Genomic DNA, 19201 nt, shown 5'->3' with positions numbered 1-19201 from the left:
TTAATCCCCACTGTTTTGCACGCTTTTTCCTTCTCCCCACCCCCTTTCCCATCTACATCCTCTTCAGACCTGACACTTCGGCCAAGGACAGGATTGCCATTAGAGACAGCTTAGATTGCGCTGCCTCCCACATGAATAAAGACTGAACTTACTGCCACTCAGCCATGAGTCCCTGATCGTCTCTCTCTCTCCCGCCCGCCTAGCTAGCCCGGCACACCTGCAGGTGGGGAGCCGGGGCTCCAACCGGGATCCTTAGGCCGGTCCTTGCGCTCCCGCCCGACTCCCCCCTTGTTTCTTTTTTCAGATAAGCACACCGAGAATGCAGTCACAGCCGTGAACCCGGGAGTCCCGGCCTCAGGGTCCACACGGCGCTCGGACTCCCTCCTCCAGCCCGACCCCCAAAGGACTTTCTCCTGTAGCCGACAGCCCGCCGCAGCTTCCGAACTGAACCTCCGAACTGGAACCCGGTCAGCGCCGCCCGCCTGCGCAGCCGCAGCAGCGGAGCCCCGCCCCCACGAGGTCCGCGCCCCTGAGGGCGCTGCGTCAGAGCGTCGGGTGTCGCGAGCCAGTGACGTCAGTCGCCCGCGACGCGCGGGATACCATGCTGCCGGCTGTCTGCTGCCGCTCCCTCTTGCTGCAGCGACTGCTGCGTCTTCGGAGTCGCTTGGCGGTGGGGATCCGCTCTCCTCTGCGTGACTTTGGGCACGAGCCTTTTGAGGGAGCGCAGTCACTGGGTGGACAGTCTTCCGCGTCCAGAGAGGCGGGAGAAGGAACGTGCGAGGCTGCACCCAGTCTGCCGCCCGGACCAGAATCACCGCCTTCTCTCCCCCCGCACCTGCCGGACCCCGGGGTCCTCGGGCCGCCGCAGCTGCCGGACGGGCCACCCCCTCGGGAGCATGGCCCCTCGCCGCCCGCCCTGGCCCAGACCCAGACCCGGCCAACTTCCACAGAGGTGCCCTTTCGGGTTGGGGAGTTGGTTTTAGCTGAGACTAGGAAGAAAAACGTGGAAGTTAAGTTATTTACGTTGGGCAGCGTCGGGTATTTCAGGAAGAGTCGGAGGTCCATCCCTTTCAGCGAGATTGAGGGGAAGTTGCCCGGCCAGTTACTGAGGAGTTCCTCTGGTAAACAGTTCATGATGAAGAGGCCGTCACTGGAGGACTATGTGCTCCTGATGAAAAGAGCGACCGCCATAGCCTCCCCAAAGGTAATGACTGCGGCGGGAAGGAGGTGCACCCGGTGCTGCCAAGGGCAGAAGTGCCACAGCCCTGAGTAGTGCACTTGAAGCTCCGGGAAGGACGCTGAGCGCTCGCTCGCCCGCGCTCCCCGCCCCGGATAGAGAGACATTGAGAGGGAGGGGAAGAAGGAGAGACACCCGCAGCACTGCCACACCACACGGGGAGCTTCCCTGCTTCCTCCCTGCAGACGGGCACTGGGAGCTTGAACCCAGGTCCTTGAGCTTGGAAACGTGTATGCTTAGCCGCTTTGCCATCACCCGCCCCAACGTTTAGCATTTTCATGGTTTTCAACTTGTAGAAAGATTTGGTATGACTGATATATCTTGTGATTGCTAATTTTAGGAGAAGATGACCAGATTTTAATGTTTTAAAATGCAGTGGGCCCAGGGGGTGGGCACCCAACTTAAAAGCATGATGGCAGGAGTTCAATTCCCAGCAACTCCTATGCCAAAGTAATGCTTTTGTTTCTGTCTCTCCATTAGTAAGTACATAATTTAAAATTGCAATGGCAGGGTGGAGGGTAGATAGCATAATGGTTATGCAAAGAGACTCTCATGTTCAAGGCTCAGGTTCAGTCCCCCACACCGCCATAAGCAGTGCTCTGGTTAAAAAAAAATGCAATGGCAATAATGAACACAGGGCTCACTTGGATGATATCACTGAGCAGCCTTCTTGGCCCAGATTTTATTCTGTATTTCTGGAGAGAGAGAGAGAAATCAAAGAACTACTTCATTACCACATTGTTGCCCGTGTGTTTTCAGGGATGGAATCCAGGGCCTGACCCATGCCATACCCACACTACCCACTGATTCATCTCCCTGCCTCTAGGTCTTTTTTAAAAGATTTTTTTAAAATTCCCTTTTGTTGTTCTTGTTTTATTGTTGTAGTTATTGTTGATGTCGTCGTTGTTGGATAGGACAGAGAGAAATGGAGAGAGGAGGGGAAGACAGAGCGGGGAGAGAAAGACACCTGCAGACCTGCTTCACCGCTTGTGAAGCAACCCCCTGCAGGTGGGAGCCTGGGACTCAAACTGGGATCCTTAAGCTGGTCCTTGGCGCTTTGCGCCATGTGCGCTTAACCCGCTGAACTACCGCCCGACTCCCTGTTTTTTTTTTTTTTTTTAATTTTTCCCCTTTGTTGCCCCTTTTTATCGTCGATGTTATTATTGTTGTTACTGTTGTTGTTGGATAGGACAGAGAGAAATCGAGAGAGGAGGGGAAGAGAAAGACAGACACCTGCAGACCTGCTTCACCGCCTGTGAAGCGAACCCCCTGCAGGTGGGTAATCGGGGGCTGGAATCGGGATCCTCACACCGGTCCTTGCACGCTTAACCCGCTGCCACCGCCCAGCTCCCCTGCCTCTAGATCTTAATTCTTACATGGGAGTTTAAATTTTGGGGCTGGCCACAGTGCATGAGGCATTGGACTCAGAAGCAGGAGTCCTGAGTTTGATCCTCAACGTTACATGTACCTTAGTGATGCTCTGGTGTGCTCACTTGCTCTAATAGATGCATCTCTTCATTAAAAAAAAAAAAATCAATAAATTGAAAATATACACACAGTATCTTGAACTCCCCTTTTGTTGTATCTTGAACTCCCCTTTTGTTTAAGCGTGCAAGGACCGGTGTGAGGATCCCGATTCCAGCCCCCGATTACCCACCTGCAGGGGGTTCGCTTCACAGGCGGTGAAGCAGGTCTGCAGGTGTCTGTCTTTCTCTTCCCCTCCTCTCTCGATTTCTCTCTGTCCTATCCAACAACAACAGTAACAACAATAACAACATCGACGATAAAAAAGGGCAACAAAAGGGGAGTTTACATAAGTACTTACATAATAAGTACTTATATTTGTACTTTTTTGTTCCATAACTTTTTTTTTTTCTCTTTTTGCCTCCAGGGTTATTGCTGGGGCTCAGTGACAGCACTATGAATCCACTGCTCCTGGAGGCCATTTTTCATTTTTTTTAAGTTTTATTTTATTGGATAGGACAGAGAGAAATTGAGAAGGGAGGGGCAGATAGAGAGGCAGAGAGACCTGCAGCCCTGCTTGTGAAGCGACCCTGCAGGTGGGGAGCCGGGGCTCAGACTGAGACCCTTGCTTGGGTTCTTGTTCCCTCTACTATGTGTGCCGAGCCCAGTGCACCCGCCACCCGCCCCCTTTACATTTTTCTAAAAAAATTTATTATCTTTATTTTTATTGGATAAAGACAGCCAGAAATTCAGAGGACTAGGGAGAGAGACAGAGAGACACCTGCAGCCCTGCTTTACCATTCATGAAACTTTCCCTCTGCAGGTGGGGACCAGGGACTCGAACCAAGGTCCTTGTGCACTGTAACATGTCCACTCAACCAGGTGTGCGACCACCCAGTGTCCGTCCATCCCCCCCCTTTTTTTTTTTCCTAACCAGAGTACTGTTCAGTTCTGGCTGGAACCTTGGAGCCTGAAAGTCTTGCATATCACTATGCTATCTCCCTTGGCCCTCTTTCCCATAACAAGGTTTACCAAGCACCCTTGGAGACTGATGAATAATTTTGGTGTAGGATGAGTTTATTAATCATTTTAATTTATGTGTTAATGGGGCGAGCGAGACCAGAACATTACTCTGGCACATTGAACTTTGGACCTCATGCTTGAGAGTTCAGTGGTCTTGGGGACAGGTGGTGGTGCACCTGGTTAAGAGCACACATTGAAGTGTACAAGGGCCCAGGTTCAAGCTCCCGGTCCCCACCTACAGGGGAAAACTTCATGAGTGGTGAAGCAGGGCTGCGGGTGTCTCTCTGTCTCATCTCTGTCTGTCTGTCTCCCCCACCCTTCTCAGTTTCTGTCTGTATCCAATAACAAATAAATAAAAATTTTAAAAAAGAGAGAGTTCGGTGGCCTTATCTACTGTACCACTTCCATTACCACAGAGAAATTTTTAATACTATTTTGGTGGTAGTAGTGTGTGTGTGTGTGTGTGTGTGTGTGTGTGTGTGTGTGTGTGCGCGCTGTGCTGGTATTTTAATATTTAATAAGGCATGTTACAGTTTAGAAAGACAGTTTTTCAACAACAGGTACACTACTATAGTTTCTTCTGTAGGAAAAACATTTTGTATTAAAACAACTAAACAGCTAACATTAAAAAAATTAAACAATGAAAAATCATTTAATTTGCTATTTTATTTTGGATAGAGACAGAAATTGAGGGGAGGGGAAGATAGGGAGAGAGAGATGCCTGCAGCAGTTTACTGCTCCTAAAGCCCCCGCCCCCACGGCTGGGGACTAGTAGCTTGAACCCAGGTCCTTACATACTTTAATGTGTTTTCTGAACCAGTTGAGCACCACCATCTGGCCCCAATTAAATAATTTTTTTCGGTGATCATACAATTTGACTGAATTTAATATTTTAGTGTCCCTGCAAGTATGGTGCTGCACTTCTTTGACAGCAATATGTATAGTAAACATATTCACATAATCATGCAGCTCTTTGGAGGTCAGGATGATAATGACTAAATATAAATATATAATTCCATAGAAAACTACTTTCACAAAAGTGCATTTAGTGAGCATGTAGGAGAATGTTCAATGCTTTTCATCTTCTATCTAGAAAAAAAATAGTCTGCTGAGAGTGGTGGAGTTGTGCAGATACAGAGCCCCATGAAGTCCGCTTTTGGAGGGAGCCTGCATTTTCGCTTTGCATGGGCCCTGCGATTAGGCAAGCCATTCTGAAAGCCCCACGGCAGTGGCTGCCCCAGCTGGACAACTCTGGGGCAGACTTCTGGGTCCTTTCAGGTTAGTTTCCACATGGCTCCAGCTCTCCCTCAGTTCTAACCTGTCATCTCATGGGCGGCGCCTCCCAACTAAAGACATTTTTTTCTAAGTTAGTTAGTTACCTGTCTTGTTCAAGAAACAGTCTTAGGGTAGCAGTAGATAGCATAATGGATAGGCTGAGACTCATGTTCTGGTTAACAACAACAAAAAAGGTTCCTTTTGGGGCAGGGCAGTGGCACATCTGGTTGAGTACTCGCAGAATGTGCAAGGACCCGGGTTCCAGCCTGTGCTTCCACCTGCAGGGGCAGACGTTATAAGCGGTGAAGCAGCGCTGCGGGTGTCTCTCTCCTTTCCTCTCTCCCCTCCCCTCCAATTTCTGTCTCTATCCCAAATAATAAATAAAATATTAAAAAAGAAACAACCTTTTTTTCAACCCTTATTCACATTTACAGTCTTTGGAGTAGAATTTTGTTTTCCTTTTGTGATTGTAACATCCCTTCCCAGATGTGACCCGCTGATTGCTCAGCAGGTAAACAGCTACCTTCTGTAATACGTTAGGATCACGATTTTAGGGAGATACATTGGTGAGCCAGCACTGCTCAGCATCCTAGAGATGGAGACAAAGTTCATGTAAATGGAAGAATAAGGCACTTTCAGGTAATGACAGATGAGTAATGGGTGACTTGTAAGGGAAGACTGATTTTTTTTTAAAAAAAAAAACCTTTTTTTGGGGGGTGGGGAGTTGGGCGGTAGCACAGCGGGTTAAGCCCAGGTGGCTCAAAGAGCAAGGACCTGTGTAAGGATCCCTGTTTGAGCCCCCGGCTCCCCACCTGCAGGGAGTCGCTTCACAGGTGGTGAAGCAGGTCTGCAGGTGTCTCTATGTCTCCCCCTCTCTATCCTCCCCTCCTCTCTCCATTTCTCTCTGTCCTATCTAGTGACAACGACAACAATAATAACTACAATAATAAAACAACAAGGGCAACAAAAGGGAATAAATATTTTAAAAATTTTAAAGCCTTTTTTTACAGATTTTTTTCTTTTTGGATGGAGACAGAGAGAAATTAAGAGGGGGAAAGGGAGATAGAGAGGGAGGGAGAGAGAGACAGAAAGACACCTGCAGCTCTGCTTCACCATTCGTGAAGCTTTTACCCTGCAGGTGGGGACCTGGGGCTTGAACTCAGGTCCTTGCACACTATAATCTGTGTGCTTAACCAGGTGCACCACCACCTGGCCCCTGGGAGACCGGGGGCTTGAACCTGGGTCCTTGCACACTGGAATGTGTTCACTTAACCAGGTGTGCCACCACCACACTGCCCCTTCCAACTCCCTTTTCCAGGCAAGGAAATGAATACATTTTGTGTCCCATCTAAAACTTGGACTGCAATTCCTCTTCCCCATATAATAGTGGGTTCCAGTTTGGGCAGCTCATCCCACTGAGAACATGTGACTTGAACAGCGGAAACAAAAGCCAAAATGTGCTCATTTCTTTATATATATATATGTTTTCTTTCTATTTTATTTGATAGGACAGAAAGAAATTGAGAAGGGAGAGGCAGATAAAGAAGGAGAGCCACACTGCAGACCTGCTGCGCTGATCATGCAGATGGGGAGCGGGCTTGAATCCGGGTCTTTGTGCACTTAACATGTGCTTAGCCAGGTGCACCACTGCCTGCTCCCCCCATTTTCTTTGTAATTTATAACACTAGGTTTCTGTTACATGAAAGGTGCAAGAGAACAACTGCCTGGGAGGGGGTGCAGTGGGTGAGGCATTGGACTCTCAAACACGGAGTCCCAAGCTCATTCCCTGGCATCACATGTGCCAGAGTGATGCTCTGGGTCTCTCCCCACCTTCTCATCAGAAGGGAGGGAGGGAGGGAGAGGAAGAAGGATTAGTTAGCCTGCCTCCTGCCTGTGTGGTGTGCCCCTCAGGAAAATATGCATGTCTAAAAGGTTTGAATGAAGGTTTTTGGTGAATACATTTTCAAAACAGTGTGTAGTCTGTGTCCAGGGAGGTGGCTCAGGATTTGTATGCTTGAGGCCTGGGGCAGTGACCACTGGCACCAGCTAAGATGGGGTCATGTCCTGGTAGTGCCCTGATAAAATAAATCTTTTCAATTATGTGTCTGTGTATCATTTGAGGCAAGCCATACTCCCAACATGCCAGCCAATAGGTTTTGCCTTTTCCCCCACTTCTCTCCCCTTCCCTCCCCTTCTCTGGCTCCTCACTCCAGCTCTAGCCACTGGGCCACTGTTATTTTTTTTGCCTCCAGGGTTATCCCTGGGGCTGGGTGCCAATACAAAACAGTTCCTAGTGGCCTTCTTCTTTTTTTTTTTTTTCTGTCTTTAATTTTATTGGCCAGGACAGAGAAATTGAGAGAGGAGAAAAAGAGAGGGAGAGAGAGATAGATACCTGCAGAGCTTGTGAGCACCCCCCCTGCAGGTGGGGAGCCCGGGGCTTGAACCCAAATCTTTGTGGTGGTCCTTGCACTTTGTACTGGGTGTACCACTGCCTGGGCCCCCATTGCATTGATGTATCTATACTTTCATTGTTCTACAGTGCTGCTTTGTTTGCTGCTATTTGCATTTCTCTCTCAATTCTCTTTATTTACTTATTGGATAGAGACAGTCAGAAATTGAGAGGGAAGGGGGTGATAGAGAAGGAGAGAGACAGACACCTGCAGCCCTGCTTCACCACTCGCAATATCTGCATCTCTTAACAAGTAAGATAGCGCCTCACAGTAGGCAGGACCAAAATGGAGTCCTTTTTCCCTTCTCCACGGTGGACATAGTGATAGATGAGAACACTCACTGAGGGCTGGCGAGCCAGCATAGTAGTTCTGCAAAAAGACTTTCATGCTGGAGGCACCAGAGGTCCCAGCACCACCTGAGCTAGAGTTTACCAGTGTTTTGGTAAGAAGAAAAAGTCGCTAAGTCACGTGTTCTGTGTTACATCATAGGATATAAATATGATTCTGTTGATGATGAATATCCACCCAGGAGATACTGTTTTGGAAACTGGCTCAGGCTCTGGTGGGATGAGCTTATTTTTATCCAAAGCAGGTAAGATATTGAATTTACTTAATGGATAAAAGATAGAGGCCAGAGCACTGTACAGCTCTGGTTTATGGTGGTGCTGGGGATTGAACATGGGACCTTAGAGCCTCAGGCATGAAAGTCTTTTTGCAGAACCATTATGCTGTCTCCCCAGCCCTACAAGAACCTCCATTGTAGTACTGCTTATAGTAGTAGCACAGGACTAAAGACAAATGACTGTCAGCAGATGACTGGCTAAACTCGGATGTAAATATACAGTGGGCTGTAATAGCTGTTAAAGGATGTGGCAGACTGTGAATTGCTGAAATGCATTTGTAGGTCAGAAGGAAGATAAAGGACAGTGTATACAGCACATCACCGAGTGTGAGATGCAAGAGGGACTAGGAAGCTGATGAAGTAGGTGGAGTGTAAGACTTGCGTGAGGGAGACCGAGGGTTCCATCCTGGTCCTGCCTTCCAGAGCAGTGAGTGCTCTGCTCTTTCAGAAATGAAGAAATCTTAAAAGGACCAACAGAGACAGACTTAGATTTTATTTATTAGAGAAAGATAGGAGGAAAGAACAAACCAGACATTTCTCTGGTACATGTGCTGCCAGCAACTGAACTCGGGACCTCATGCCTGAGAGCTTTATCCTCTTTGTTGCCTCCTGGACCGCCAGAAAGAGACTCTTCACACCTGTATATGGACACTGGCTCTATCAGGAAGTGTCATAATAGCTACAAATAATCGACTTTTGAGGAGGGAGGTTAATTTCATATCTGGGATGGGATAGAGACTTTTGGGCCTTCAGTGCTTGTTTGGAGGGTCTAGCAGGGGAGCGCAGCTACTTGTATCCCCTCGACTGAACACAGGTCGTCTGTGTTCAGGGAAGGCTGTCTATCCTCCATCACCCCAAGTGGAGTGTGCAGCTTTGGGAGGGATGGTGAGGGAAGAAGGGGACACCCGCCTAGCCAGCCAGATATCAGTGGGGTAACATTTTGCAGCCATATCGCCCTCACATCCGATAGAGACTTTTGGAACCTTGAGACTATGAATGATTTCTTCACGTGAAATACTTTTGAGAGGGAGTCCGGTGGTAGCGCAGCAGGTTAAGTGCACGTGGCGCAAAGCGCAAGGATCGGCATAAGGATCCCAGTTCGAGCCCCTGGCTCCCCACCTGCAGGGAGTCGCTTCACAGGCGGTGAAGCAGATCTGCAGGTGTCTCTGTTTCCCCCTCCTCTCTGCATTTCTCTTTGTCCTATCCAACAGTGACGACATCGATAACAACGATAATAACTACAACAATAAAACAACAAGGGCAACAAAAGGGAATAAATATAAAAAAGAAATACTTTTGAGAAAAATAGAATTTTGAGGGTGGGGGGAGATAGCATAATGGTTATGCAGAGAGACTCATATACCTGAGGCTCTAAAGTCCCAGGTTCAGTCCCCTGTACTACGTAAGCCCGAGCTGAGCAGTGCTCTGGTTAAAAAAGAGAGAATGGGAGTCAGGCCGTAGCGCAACGGGTTAAGCGCACGTGGCGCAAAGTGCAAGGGCCAGCATAAGGATCCCAGTTCGAGCCCCCAGCTTCCCACCTGCAGGGGCGTGGCTTCACAAATGGTGAAGCAGGTCTTCAGGTGTCTTTCTCTCCCTCTCTCTGTTTTCCCCTCCTGTCTCCATTTCTCTCCTATCCAACAAAGACGACAACAATGAAAGCTACAACAATAAAACAAGGGCAACAAAAGGGAATAAATAAAAAAGTAGAATTTTAACATTCTTTTTATTGATTAATACTATGAAATGCTGTAATTTGTTTTTATTATTATTTTTTAATTTAGTTGGACCACAAGGAAGAGTAATAAGTTTTGATATACGAAAAGAACACCACGAACAGGCTAAGGAGAACTATAAACACTGGCGTGATTCATGGAAAATAAGTCATGAAGAAGAATGGCCTGACAATGTGGAATTTATTCATAAGGACATTTCAGGAGCAGCTGAAGACATAAAATCTTTAACATTTGATGCAGTAAGTTTTCTAAAGTGGGCCCTGAGTATCGCAAAGAAAAAAAGGATCGCATTTCATTATTGTGTACACACACATGCACACACCATGGAACCATCTTTTAAAAAATTTTTAAATTTTATCTATTTTCTCTTTTGTTGCCCTTGTTTAATTATTGTAGTTATTATTGTTGTCCTGTGTAGCGACTCCCCTGCAGGTGGGGAGCCAGGGGTTTGAACCGGAATCCTTACAACGGTCCTTGGGCTTCATGCCACGTGCGCTTAACCCGCTGCGCTACCGCCTGACCCCTCCATGGGACCATCTTATATGGTAGAGTATGTATGTGCCTTCTGTGTGTGAAGACCTAGGTTTGAACCCCAGCACCACACTGGAGCACCATAAGGTAGAGAAAATGAGAGGAGGGGGAACTAGAGACCTGCAGCACTGTTTCATTGTTCGCGAAGCCCCTCACCCCACCCCCACCATGCCTGCCCCTTGAGCAGAGCTGTGCCACCATCCCACCCTGCAAGACCATTATTTACATAGCCAGACACTACTATGAATTGTAGGATACTATGTATGTAGAGAGCAGTGAAATGGGAGTTTGTAGTACTACATTCTTTTTTTTTTTTGGGGGGGGGGAGGAAAGGAAGAAGGAAGGAAGGAAGGAAAGAAGTAAGTTTACTGTACAGGTGTACAAAAATATTTATTATGTAAAAAACATTTATTTCCTTTTTGTTGCCCTTGTTGTTTTTATTGTTGTTGTTATTATTGCTGTTGATGTCATCGCTGTTGGATAGGACAGAGAGAAATGGAGAGAGTAGGGGAAGACAGAGAGGGGGAGAGAAAGACAGATACCTGCAGACCTGCTTCACCACCTGTGAAGCGACTCCCCTGCAGGTGGGGAGCTGGGGGCTCAAACCGGGATCCTCACTCTGGTCCTTGTGCTTTGCACCATGTGCGCTTAACCTGCTGTGCTACCGCCCAACTCCCACTTTTTTTTTTTTTTTTTTTTTTACCAGACCACTGCTCAACTCTGGTTTATGGTGGTGAGAGGGATTAAACCTGGGACTTTGGTGCATTAGGCATAAGAGTCTCTTTACATAACCATTATGCTATAGACTCCAGCCCTAGGGATTTTATTTATTTATGTATTTATTTTTGCCAAAGCAGTGCTTAATTATGGTTTATAGTGGTTCTGGAGATTGAACCTGGGACCCTGGAGCCTCAGGCATGAAAATTCTTTGCATAATTATTATGCTATCTACTCCCCCACCCCCATGTAGTACTACATTCTAAAATACAAACTACTTGAATTGGGCAATTGTTTTCCAAAAGTGTGTCATTTCATTCCAGTAAGAAAGCCTATCCTGGGCATTGGGCGGTAGCGCAGCGGGTTAAGTGCAGATGGCACAAAGCATAAGGACCCGGGTTTGAGTCCCCGGCTCCCCACCTGCAGGGAGGTCGCTTCACAAGCGGTGAAGCAGGACTTCGGGTATCTATCTTTATTTCCCCGTCTTCCCCATCTCTCTCAATCTCTCTCTGTCCTATCCCGCAACAACATCAATGGCAACAATAAAAATAACAACAATAAGGGCAACAAAAATGGGAATGAATGGCCTCCAGGAGTAGTGGATTCATGGTGCAGGCACCGAGCCCAGCAATAACCCTGGAGGCAAAAAAAAAAAAAAAGACTATCGTGAGATGCTTCACAAATAGTGAAGCAGTACTGCAGGTGTCTCTCCCCCTCTACCTTCCCTTCCCTCAGTTTCTGTCTGTCTAACAAACTTAACAAAGGGAGTGGGGAAGAGAAAGCATAATGGTTATACAAATAGATCCTCAAGGTATGAGGTTATGAGCTCCCAGGTTCAATCCTCACATCACCATAAACTAGAGCTGAACAGTGCTCTGTTAAAAATAAAAAAAGGTAGTCAGGGAGGTGGCGCAGTGATAGAGCTTTGGACTCTCAAGCATGAGGTCCTGAGTTCGGTCCCCAGCAGCACATGTGTGAGAGTGATTCCTGGTTCTTTCTCTCTCCTGTCTTCCTCATTAATAAATAAAATATTTTTAAAAAGAGTTGTAATTATATAAAAAAGAAATAAAATGAAAAAAGAAATAAAACAATAATGATGATGCCTATCCTTTATATGAAAAGTGCTCACTCTGACCTCTTTGCTCCCCCCACAGGTAGCTCTGGATATGCTGAACCCTCTGATTGCTTTGCTTGTTGTGTATCCACATCTTAAACAGGGTGGTGTGTGTGCTGTGTATCTGGTGAGGTGAGTAACGTGACTGTCCTTTGTGCCGAGCTTTAATTAGCTAAGTGACTGGGGGACACTGCATGACTCAATGATTCCATGGCTCCTGTTGAACTCTTTTTTTTAAATTTCAGGTGGGCGGGGGGGAGAGAGAGCGCCAGACAAAACGTGAGACACCCAAGCACTGCTCTACCACTTGTGAAGCTTTCCTTCTGCATGTGTTTCCATGTGGTGATCAAGGACTTGAAACCAGGTCCTTGCACACTGCAGATGTGCACTCTACCAGGTGGGCTGTCTCCTGGGCTTATAAAGTGATTTTAGATATGGCTTTCTTTTGTATAAGTGCAAGGCTAACAGTGTTTGTCCCAGACACAGTTATGTTGCTGTTGAAATCGTCCTTCCTATAAATAGGGCTATAAAGTACTATTTCTGTGGCCTAGGAGGTGGAGCAGTGGATATAGTATAGAATTCACAAGCACAGGGTACTGAGAACATCACACGTGCTAGAGTTATGTTCTGGTTCCTGCTCTCTAAAATAGATTTAAAAAAAAAAATGCTACTATTTCTTCTGATAATTTGGAAGACTTAAAATATAATTAATGTTAAGTGAGTGTGCATACGCACACACATATTAATGTTAAGTGAGTGTGCATACGCACACACATATTAATGTTAAGTGAGTGTGCATACGCACACACATATTAATGTTAAGTGAGTGTGCATACGCACACACATATTAATGTTAAGTGAGTGTGCATACGCACACACATACATATTATATACTTTTTTTTTCTTTTTAAAATAGAGACAAAAAAGGAGAGAATGAAAGGGAGCACAGCACCAAAGCTTCTTTCAATAAAGTAGGGACCAGGCTGTAGCCTGCGTCTTGGACATGAAGGCAGCTCTGCTCTATATGTCTGGCTTGTATTTTTGTGTTTTATTTCTTTCTCTCTCTCTCTCTCTCTTTTTTTTTTTTTTCCCCTCCAGAGTACTGCTCTGGCTTATGGTGGTATCAGGACTGAACCTGGGACTTTAGAGTCTCAAGCATGAAAATATTTTGCATGAGTGGGGGGGATAGCTTTATGGCTATGCAAACAGACTAAGGCCTAAGGACACAAAATCTTAGGTGCAATCCCCCACACCACCACAAACCAGAGCTGAGCGGTGCTCTGGTAAAAAATAAACAATAAGCAAGCCAATTAAAAAATAAAATGCCTTTTACATAACCATTGTACTGCCTCCCCACCCATATTTTAGCACAGTATTCTGTGAAATTGCTTCTTACATGCCGTAACTGAATTTTTAATATTTCTTTCCTTCCTTCCCACCCCCGCCCCCAGAGCACACTGCTCAGCTCTGGCTTATGGTGGTGCAGGGATGAACCTGGGACTCTGAAGCCTCAGGCATGAGAGTCTGTTTGCATAACCTTTATGCTATCTGCCCTCCACCCAATATTTCCTTCCTTAATTGTGGCATTTATATTTGGGCAAGAAGTATAACAAACTTAAATATCAAATAATTTCACTACAATTTTAAATTCTATTTTTGACTTTTCTGAAAGTATCACACAGGTCATTCAACTTGTAGATGGAATTCGTATGTACGGCCTTGCTCTCTCATGTGAAAAGATCAGTGAAGTCATAGTCAGAGACTGGGTGGTCTGCCTTGCAAAACAGAACAGTAGGATTTCAGCACGAGAAGTCGAGTCTAAAACCAACACAGAGCTACAGTTAAGTTCTGAAGAGAATACTGCAGCTGAAGATGAGATGTCTCAGGAGGAGAGTAATGGTGAGCTTCATTTTTCTTTTTTTTTTTAAACATTTTTAATATTTATTTATTTTCCCTTTTGCTTCCCTTGTTTTTTATTGTTGCTGTAGTTATTATTGTTGTTGTTATTGATGTCGTCCTTGTTGGATAGGACAGAGAGAAATGGAGAGAGGAGGGGAAGACAGAGAGGGGGAGAGGAAGACAGACACCTGCAGACCTGCTTCACCGCCTGTGAAGCGACTCCCCTGCAGGTGGGGAGCCGGGGCCTTGAACCGGGATCCTTACGCCGGTCCTTGTGCTTTGCGCCAGGTGCACCTAACCCTTTGCGCTACCGCCCGACTCCCTCCTTTTTCTTTTATGCATGTGTTTGTAATAAGTGAAGACCGGGTTTCTGAAGGCATTGACCAGTAAGTCAGAAAATACTTCTTGGGGCTGGCAAAACAGCTCAGTTGGATAGTGCACTGTCTGCTTTGTGTGCCAAGCCTGGTGCCCGCCACACTGAAGGAAGACTCAGTACTGTAGTTTCTCTCCCTCTCAGCCTCAGTCTTTATGAAGAATAAGGAGCCGGGTGGTGGTGTACCCGGTTAAGCGCACACATTGTAATGTGTAGGGACCCGGGTTCAAGCTCCTGGTCTCCACCTGCAAGGGGAAAGCTTCACAAGTGGTGAAGCAGGGCTGCAGGTGTCTGTCTCTGGCCCTCTCTATCTCCCCCTTTCCTATTAATTTCTGGCTGTCTGTACCTGGTAAGTAAATAAAGATAATAAAGAAAAGAAACGAACAGATAGGCCAGGAGGTGGCTCAGTGCATAACCATGAGGTCATGAAATTGACCCCCACCCCCTCAACCCCCACACCCCATCTCCCCATCCAGCATTGCTAAGGGCCTGAGTGATACTCTGGTTCTCTCCCCTCTCCTTTAAACACACACACACACACACACACACACACACTTTATTTATTTATTTATTTATTTTCCCTTTTGTTGCCCTTGTTGGTTTTTTTATTGTTGTAGTTATTATTGCTGTTGTTGTCATCGTTGTTGTATAGGACAGAGAGAAATGGAGAGAGGAGGGGTAGACAGAGAGGGGGAGAGAAAGACAGACACCTGCAGACCTGCTTCACCGCTTGTGAAGCGAGTGACTCCCCTGCAGGTGGGGAGCCAGGACCTCAAACCGGGATCCTTACGTCGGTCCTTGTGCTTTGCGCCACCTGTGCTTAACAGCCTGACTCCCTTTTTTTTTTTTTTTTTTTTTTTTTAAGAAAAGAGAAATAGGGGCTGGATGGTGGCACACCTGGTTGAGTGCACATGTTACAATGTACAAGGACCCAGGTTTGAGCCCCCAGTCCCCACCTGCAGAGGCAAAACTTTGCGAGTGGTAAAGCAGTGCTACAGGTCTTTCTGTTGTCTCTCTCCCTATCTCCCCCTTCCTTCTCAATTTTATTTTTAATTTTTTTTAAAATTTTTTTTATTTGTTACTGGATAGAGACAGAGAAATTGAGAGAAAAGGGGGAGATAGAGAGGAAAAGAGACAGAGAGACACCTGCAGATCTTTTTCACCGCCTGTGAAGTGACTCTGCTGCAGGGTGGGGGGGAGACCTCAAACTGGGATCCTAACCAGACCTTGCGCTTTGCACCACACGCTTAACCCGCTGCGCAACCGCCTGACTCCCATTCCCTCTCAATTTATGGCTGTCTCTATCCAATAAATACATAAAGATTAAGAAAAAAAATTTAAAAAAGATAAAAAACTTTAAATAAAAATATTGTGACCTGGGAGTTAATAGTGAATAGTGTTGGCTTCTCAAGCATGAGGTCCTGAGTTTGATTCCTGGCACCTTGTATACCTAGTCCTTTTTTCTTTCTCAAAAATAAATGAATGTTAGTGGCTAAGTGGTAGTGCACCTGGCTGTGTGCACACATTACGGTGTGCGAGGACTTGGGTTCAAGTCCCTGGTCCCTACCTGCAGAGGATTTGCTTAAGTGGAGAAACAGTGTTGCAGGTTTCCCTCCCTTCACCTCCCTCCTCTATGTCTGTTTCCCTCTTCTCTCTTAATGTCTTAAGTCTCTAAGGACTGGGGAGGTGGCCTAGTATAGCATATCGGAGGCCCTGGGTTCAGTTCCCAGTTCTGCATGTGATGGAATGATACTCTTGTCCTTCACTCATTTAAAAAAAAAAAAAAAAAAGGGCAGGGGTAGATAGCATAATGGTTATGCGAACAGACTGTCATGCCTAAGGCTTTGAAGTCCCAGGTTCAGTCCCCTGCATCACCATAAACCAGAGCTGATCAGTGCTCAGGTAAAAATAAAAAATAAAAATAAGACACCCTGTAAGAGAAAAAAATGTCTTTTCTTGCCTTTTAAGAATTGATCTTGGGAGTCGGGCAGTAACGCAGCGGCTTAGGTACAGGTGGCACAAAGTGCAAGGACCAGCGTAAGGATCCTGGTTTGAGCCCCTGCTCCCCGCCTGCAGGGGAGTCACTTCACAAGCGGTGAAGCAGGTCTGCAGGTCTTTCTCTCCCCGCTCTCTCCATTTCTCTCTGTCCTATCCAACAACAACGGCATCAACAACAACAATAAAACAACAAGGACAACAAAAGGGAATAAATAAATAAATATTTAAAAAAGAAGAATTGATCTTTATGGGTGGGGGTAGAGCATAATGGTTATGCAAAGAGACTCTCATGCCTGAGTCTCCAGAGTCTCAGGTTCAACCCCCCACACCACCATAAGCCAGAGTTGAATAGTGTTCTGGTTAAAAAAAAAAAAGTTTTTGTATGAGCTGGGGAGATGACATAATGGTTATGCAAAAATGTTTACATGCCTGAGGCACCAAAGGTCCCAGGTTCGATCCCTAGCACCACCATAAGCCAGAGCTGAACAGTGCTTAATAAAAACTAAAACAAAGAATTGAGCTTTGTGTAATATTTATATTTTTGTCACAAGAAGTTTGGCTTGTGAAGTACTTAATTTTTAAAAATATTTACTTACCAGACTGCTGCTCAGTTCTAGCATATGGTGGTGCTAGGGATTGAACCTGGGACCCCAGAGCCTCAGGCATGAAGGTCATTTGCTCTGTCTTCAGCCCTATGAAGTACTTTAAATATACTGAAGAAGTGTTTTGTTTAGGTCATGGGCTATTTCTGAAAGGAAACAATGTAATAAGATACAAATTCTATTTAAAAAATAACTTCTTTGTCACTGGAATGCTTCAAAGAACTGAATTTATTATATTGTAAACATTATTTAAGCCACAAACAAGTTTTCAAATATCCATTAGTTTATGATATTGACTTACCTACTAGATTATAAACCTTTATATAAACTAGTCATGTAATCCTTTATAAATCATTTCTGTATAATGCCTGGCAGAGTAGCTCCAAAACAAAATGCTTAAAAAAAAAAAAATCTAACAGGGCTGAGGAGAAAGTACAAACAAAAAAAACCCTGAGAGAAAAAACTTAAGAGTAAAGGCATAGTAATTTATGGTTTGTATTTTAACAGTTTTGTGAACAAACTAATACACTTTGCATATATATTGTCATTCTGTATTATGCTATGTATTCTGTTCCACAACAGAAGACTCACATTCTGCTTTGCCAGATGGACCGCTCCCCTATGTTGCTAAGCCATCACATAAGCAGAAGAGCCACACAGGTGAGTCGTGTTTTCATGTTTTCAGGCCATATTAAGGGGCGCTTCCTTCTCATTATTGTCATGGCCATTTTTCTTACTTTTTTTTTTTTTTTAATTAGCTTTTCTTGTCAAGTTGAGGAAGTTCAAATTTCACCCAAGCATCTCAGGTGACAGACAGTAACTGATCTGAAGAAGGAGGAACATCAAAACAGAACTTTATATTCCAAAGCACTACTTTCAGAGATTGGGGTTTTTAGCTGTTACTATGGTTTGTATAACTTTTCCTTAAAATTTTGAAAAGTAACAAGCTTTAAAAGGGTGTGTAACATTTCAAACTGCTTAAATGTCTTATTTTGATACTTGTCTTCTAGTTAATTTGACATTTTCTAAAGGATTCCAGCTGCGTCATTTCATTCTTCACTGCCTGTAAACCACTCCATAGATTTGTCTTTCTTCATAGAATTATGTTTCTTTTCTTTGTTTGATTGATGGTCATTGGCTACCAAAATAAAACATGCATTGTAAGAAAAAAAAATGTATCTGTGTATATTAAGTATATATTTAGTGGCATGTGTGTATTTTGGACTTTTTTAAATATTTATTTTGGCTAAATACAGAAGTTGAGAATGGAGGGGGAAGTAGAGATGGAGGGAAGGAGAGACACCTGCAGCACTGCTTTACCATTTGTGGAGCTTCCTCCCTGCAGGTGGGGTCAGGGGCTTGAACCCAGATCCTTGCGCGGGTCCCACGCGGGTCCGTGCACTTTGTATTCTGTGCACTTGCCCAGGCGCACAACCACTCCTCCCTCCGTTTACTTCTTATAACTCAGACTTTAAGTTTTGTTTTGTTTGCTATCAGAGCTTCGCTGGAGCTTCACGCCTGCACAATTCTACCAAACCTAGCAGACTCTTCCTGTTTTCTTTCTTTCTCCTCCCCCCTCCGCCAGAGGGTGAGAGACAGAGAGAGGTGGGAGATCGCTGCACTATTTCATCACTCACAGAGCTTCCATTTTGCATGGTGTGCCTGCGGGATGGTCCAGGACTTAGAGTGGGTCCTCAAGCATAATAAAACATTTACTCTACTGAGTGAGCTAGCTCATGTCCTTACATTAAAAAAGAAAGAAAGAAAAAGAAAAAAAAGTTATTTGTTACTGTACACTGCTCAGCGCTGGTTTACAGTGATACCAGGGGCTGAACCTGGGACTGGAACTCTTGCTAAGCCACCCTCCTTGGCTACTCAGACATCCTTCAATACACACACGTGGGTCAAGTGGTGGTGCACTTGGTTGAATGCACACATTACAGTGCTCCCTCTCTATCTCAATTTCTCTCTGTCCTATCCAATAAAATGGAAAAAGATGGCTGTCAGGAGCAGTGGATTTATAGTGCTGGCACGGAGCCTTAGTGATAACCCTGGAGACAAAAAAGGGGAGGGAGACTGGTGAGCTCAATAGACCCATCTCAAAAACTGTATTAAAGGGGGCCATGCAGTAGGTTCAGCACACCTGGCGTGAATCGCACAGAC

The 19201-nt window shown here is 45.4% G+C and overlaps 2 protein-coding genes across 2 annotated transcripts in view; one reads left to right on the top strand and one right to left on the bottom strand.

Annotated features, from left to right (window-relative positions):
• The first annotated feature begins 542 nt into the window (after positions 1 to 542).
• TRMT61B (tRNA methyltransferase 61B) lies at positions 543 to 18816 on the top strand. The gene is made up of 7 exons (XM_060186807.1): positions 543 to 1204; positions 7939 to 8041; positions 9853 to 10043; positions 12207 to 12298; positions 13839 to 14065; positions 17621 to 17698; positions 17797 to 18816. The coding sequence occupies exons 1-7, from the start codon at positions 602 to 604 to the stop codon at positions 17856 to 17858; spliced, it is 1356 nt and encodes a 451-aa protein (XP_060042790.1). The 5' UTR covers positions 543 to 601; the 3' UTR covers positions 17859 to 18816.
• The window catches only part of SPDYA (speedy/RINGO cell cycle regulator family member A), a 53403-nt gene continuing 51450 nt past the window's right edge, over positions 17249 to 19201 (bottom strand). The window contains exon 7 of the mRNA XM_007523882.3: positions 17249 to 18176. Within this exon, the coding sequence (XP_007523944.1) occupies positions 18088 to 18176 (89 nt within the window). The 3' untranslated portion in view covers positions 17249 to 18087. The remainder of the gene's footprint in view (positions 18177 to 19201) is intronic.

This window comes from Erinaceus europaeus, chromosome 3 (genome assembly GCF_950295315.1).
Source record: "Erinaceus europaeus chromosome 3, mEriEur2.1, whole genome shotgun sequence".
In the NCBI taxonomy this organism is placed as follows: domain Eukaryota; kingdom Metazoa; phylum Chordata; class Mammalia; order Eulipotyphla; family Erinaceidae; genus Erinaceus; species Erinaceus europaeus.
This window is presented reverse-complemented; position numbering and strand designations above follow the sequence as displayed.

What these genes read in the sequence shown, in the direction of transcription:
- TRMT61B (XM_060186807.1), top strand. Translation starts at nt 602, where the DNA reads ATGCTGCCGGCTGTCTGCTGCCGCTCCCTCTTGCTGCAGCGACTGCTG. An exon ending in AATCTTTAACATTTGATGCA is followed by an intron (nt 10,044 to 12,206) that starts GTAAGTTTTCTA and finishes CTCCCCCCACAG; the next exon opens with GTAGCTCTGGATATGCTGAA. An exon ending in TGTGCTGTGTATCTGGTGAG is followed by an intron (nt 12,299 to 13,838) that starts GTGAGTAACGTG and finishes CTTTTCTGAAAG; the next exon opens with TATCACACAGGTCATTCAAC.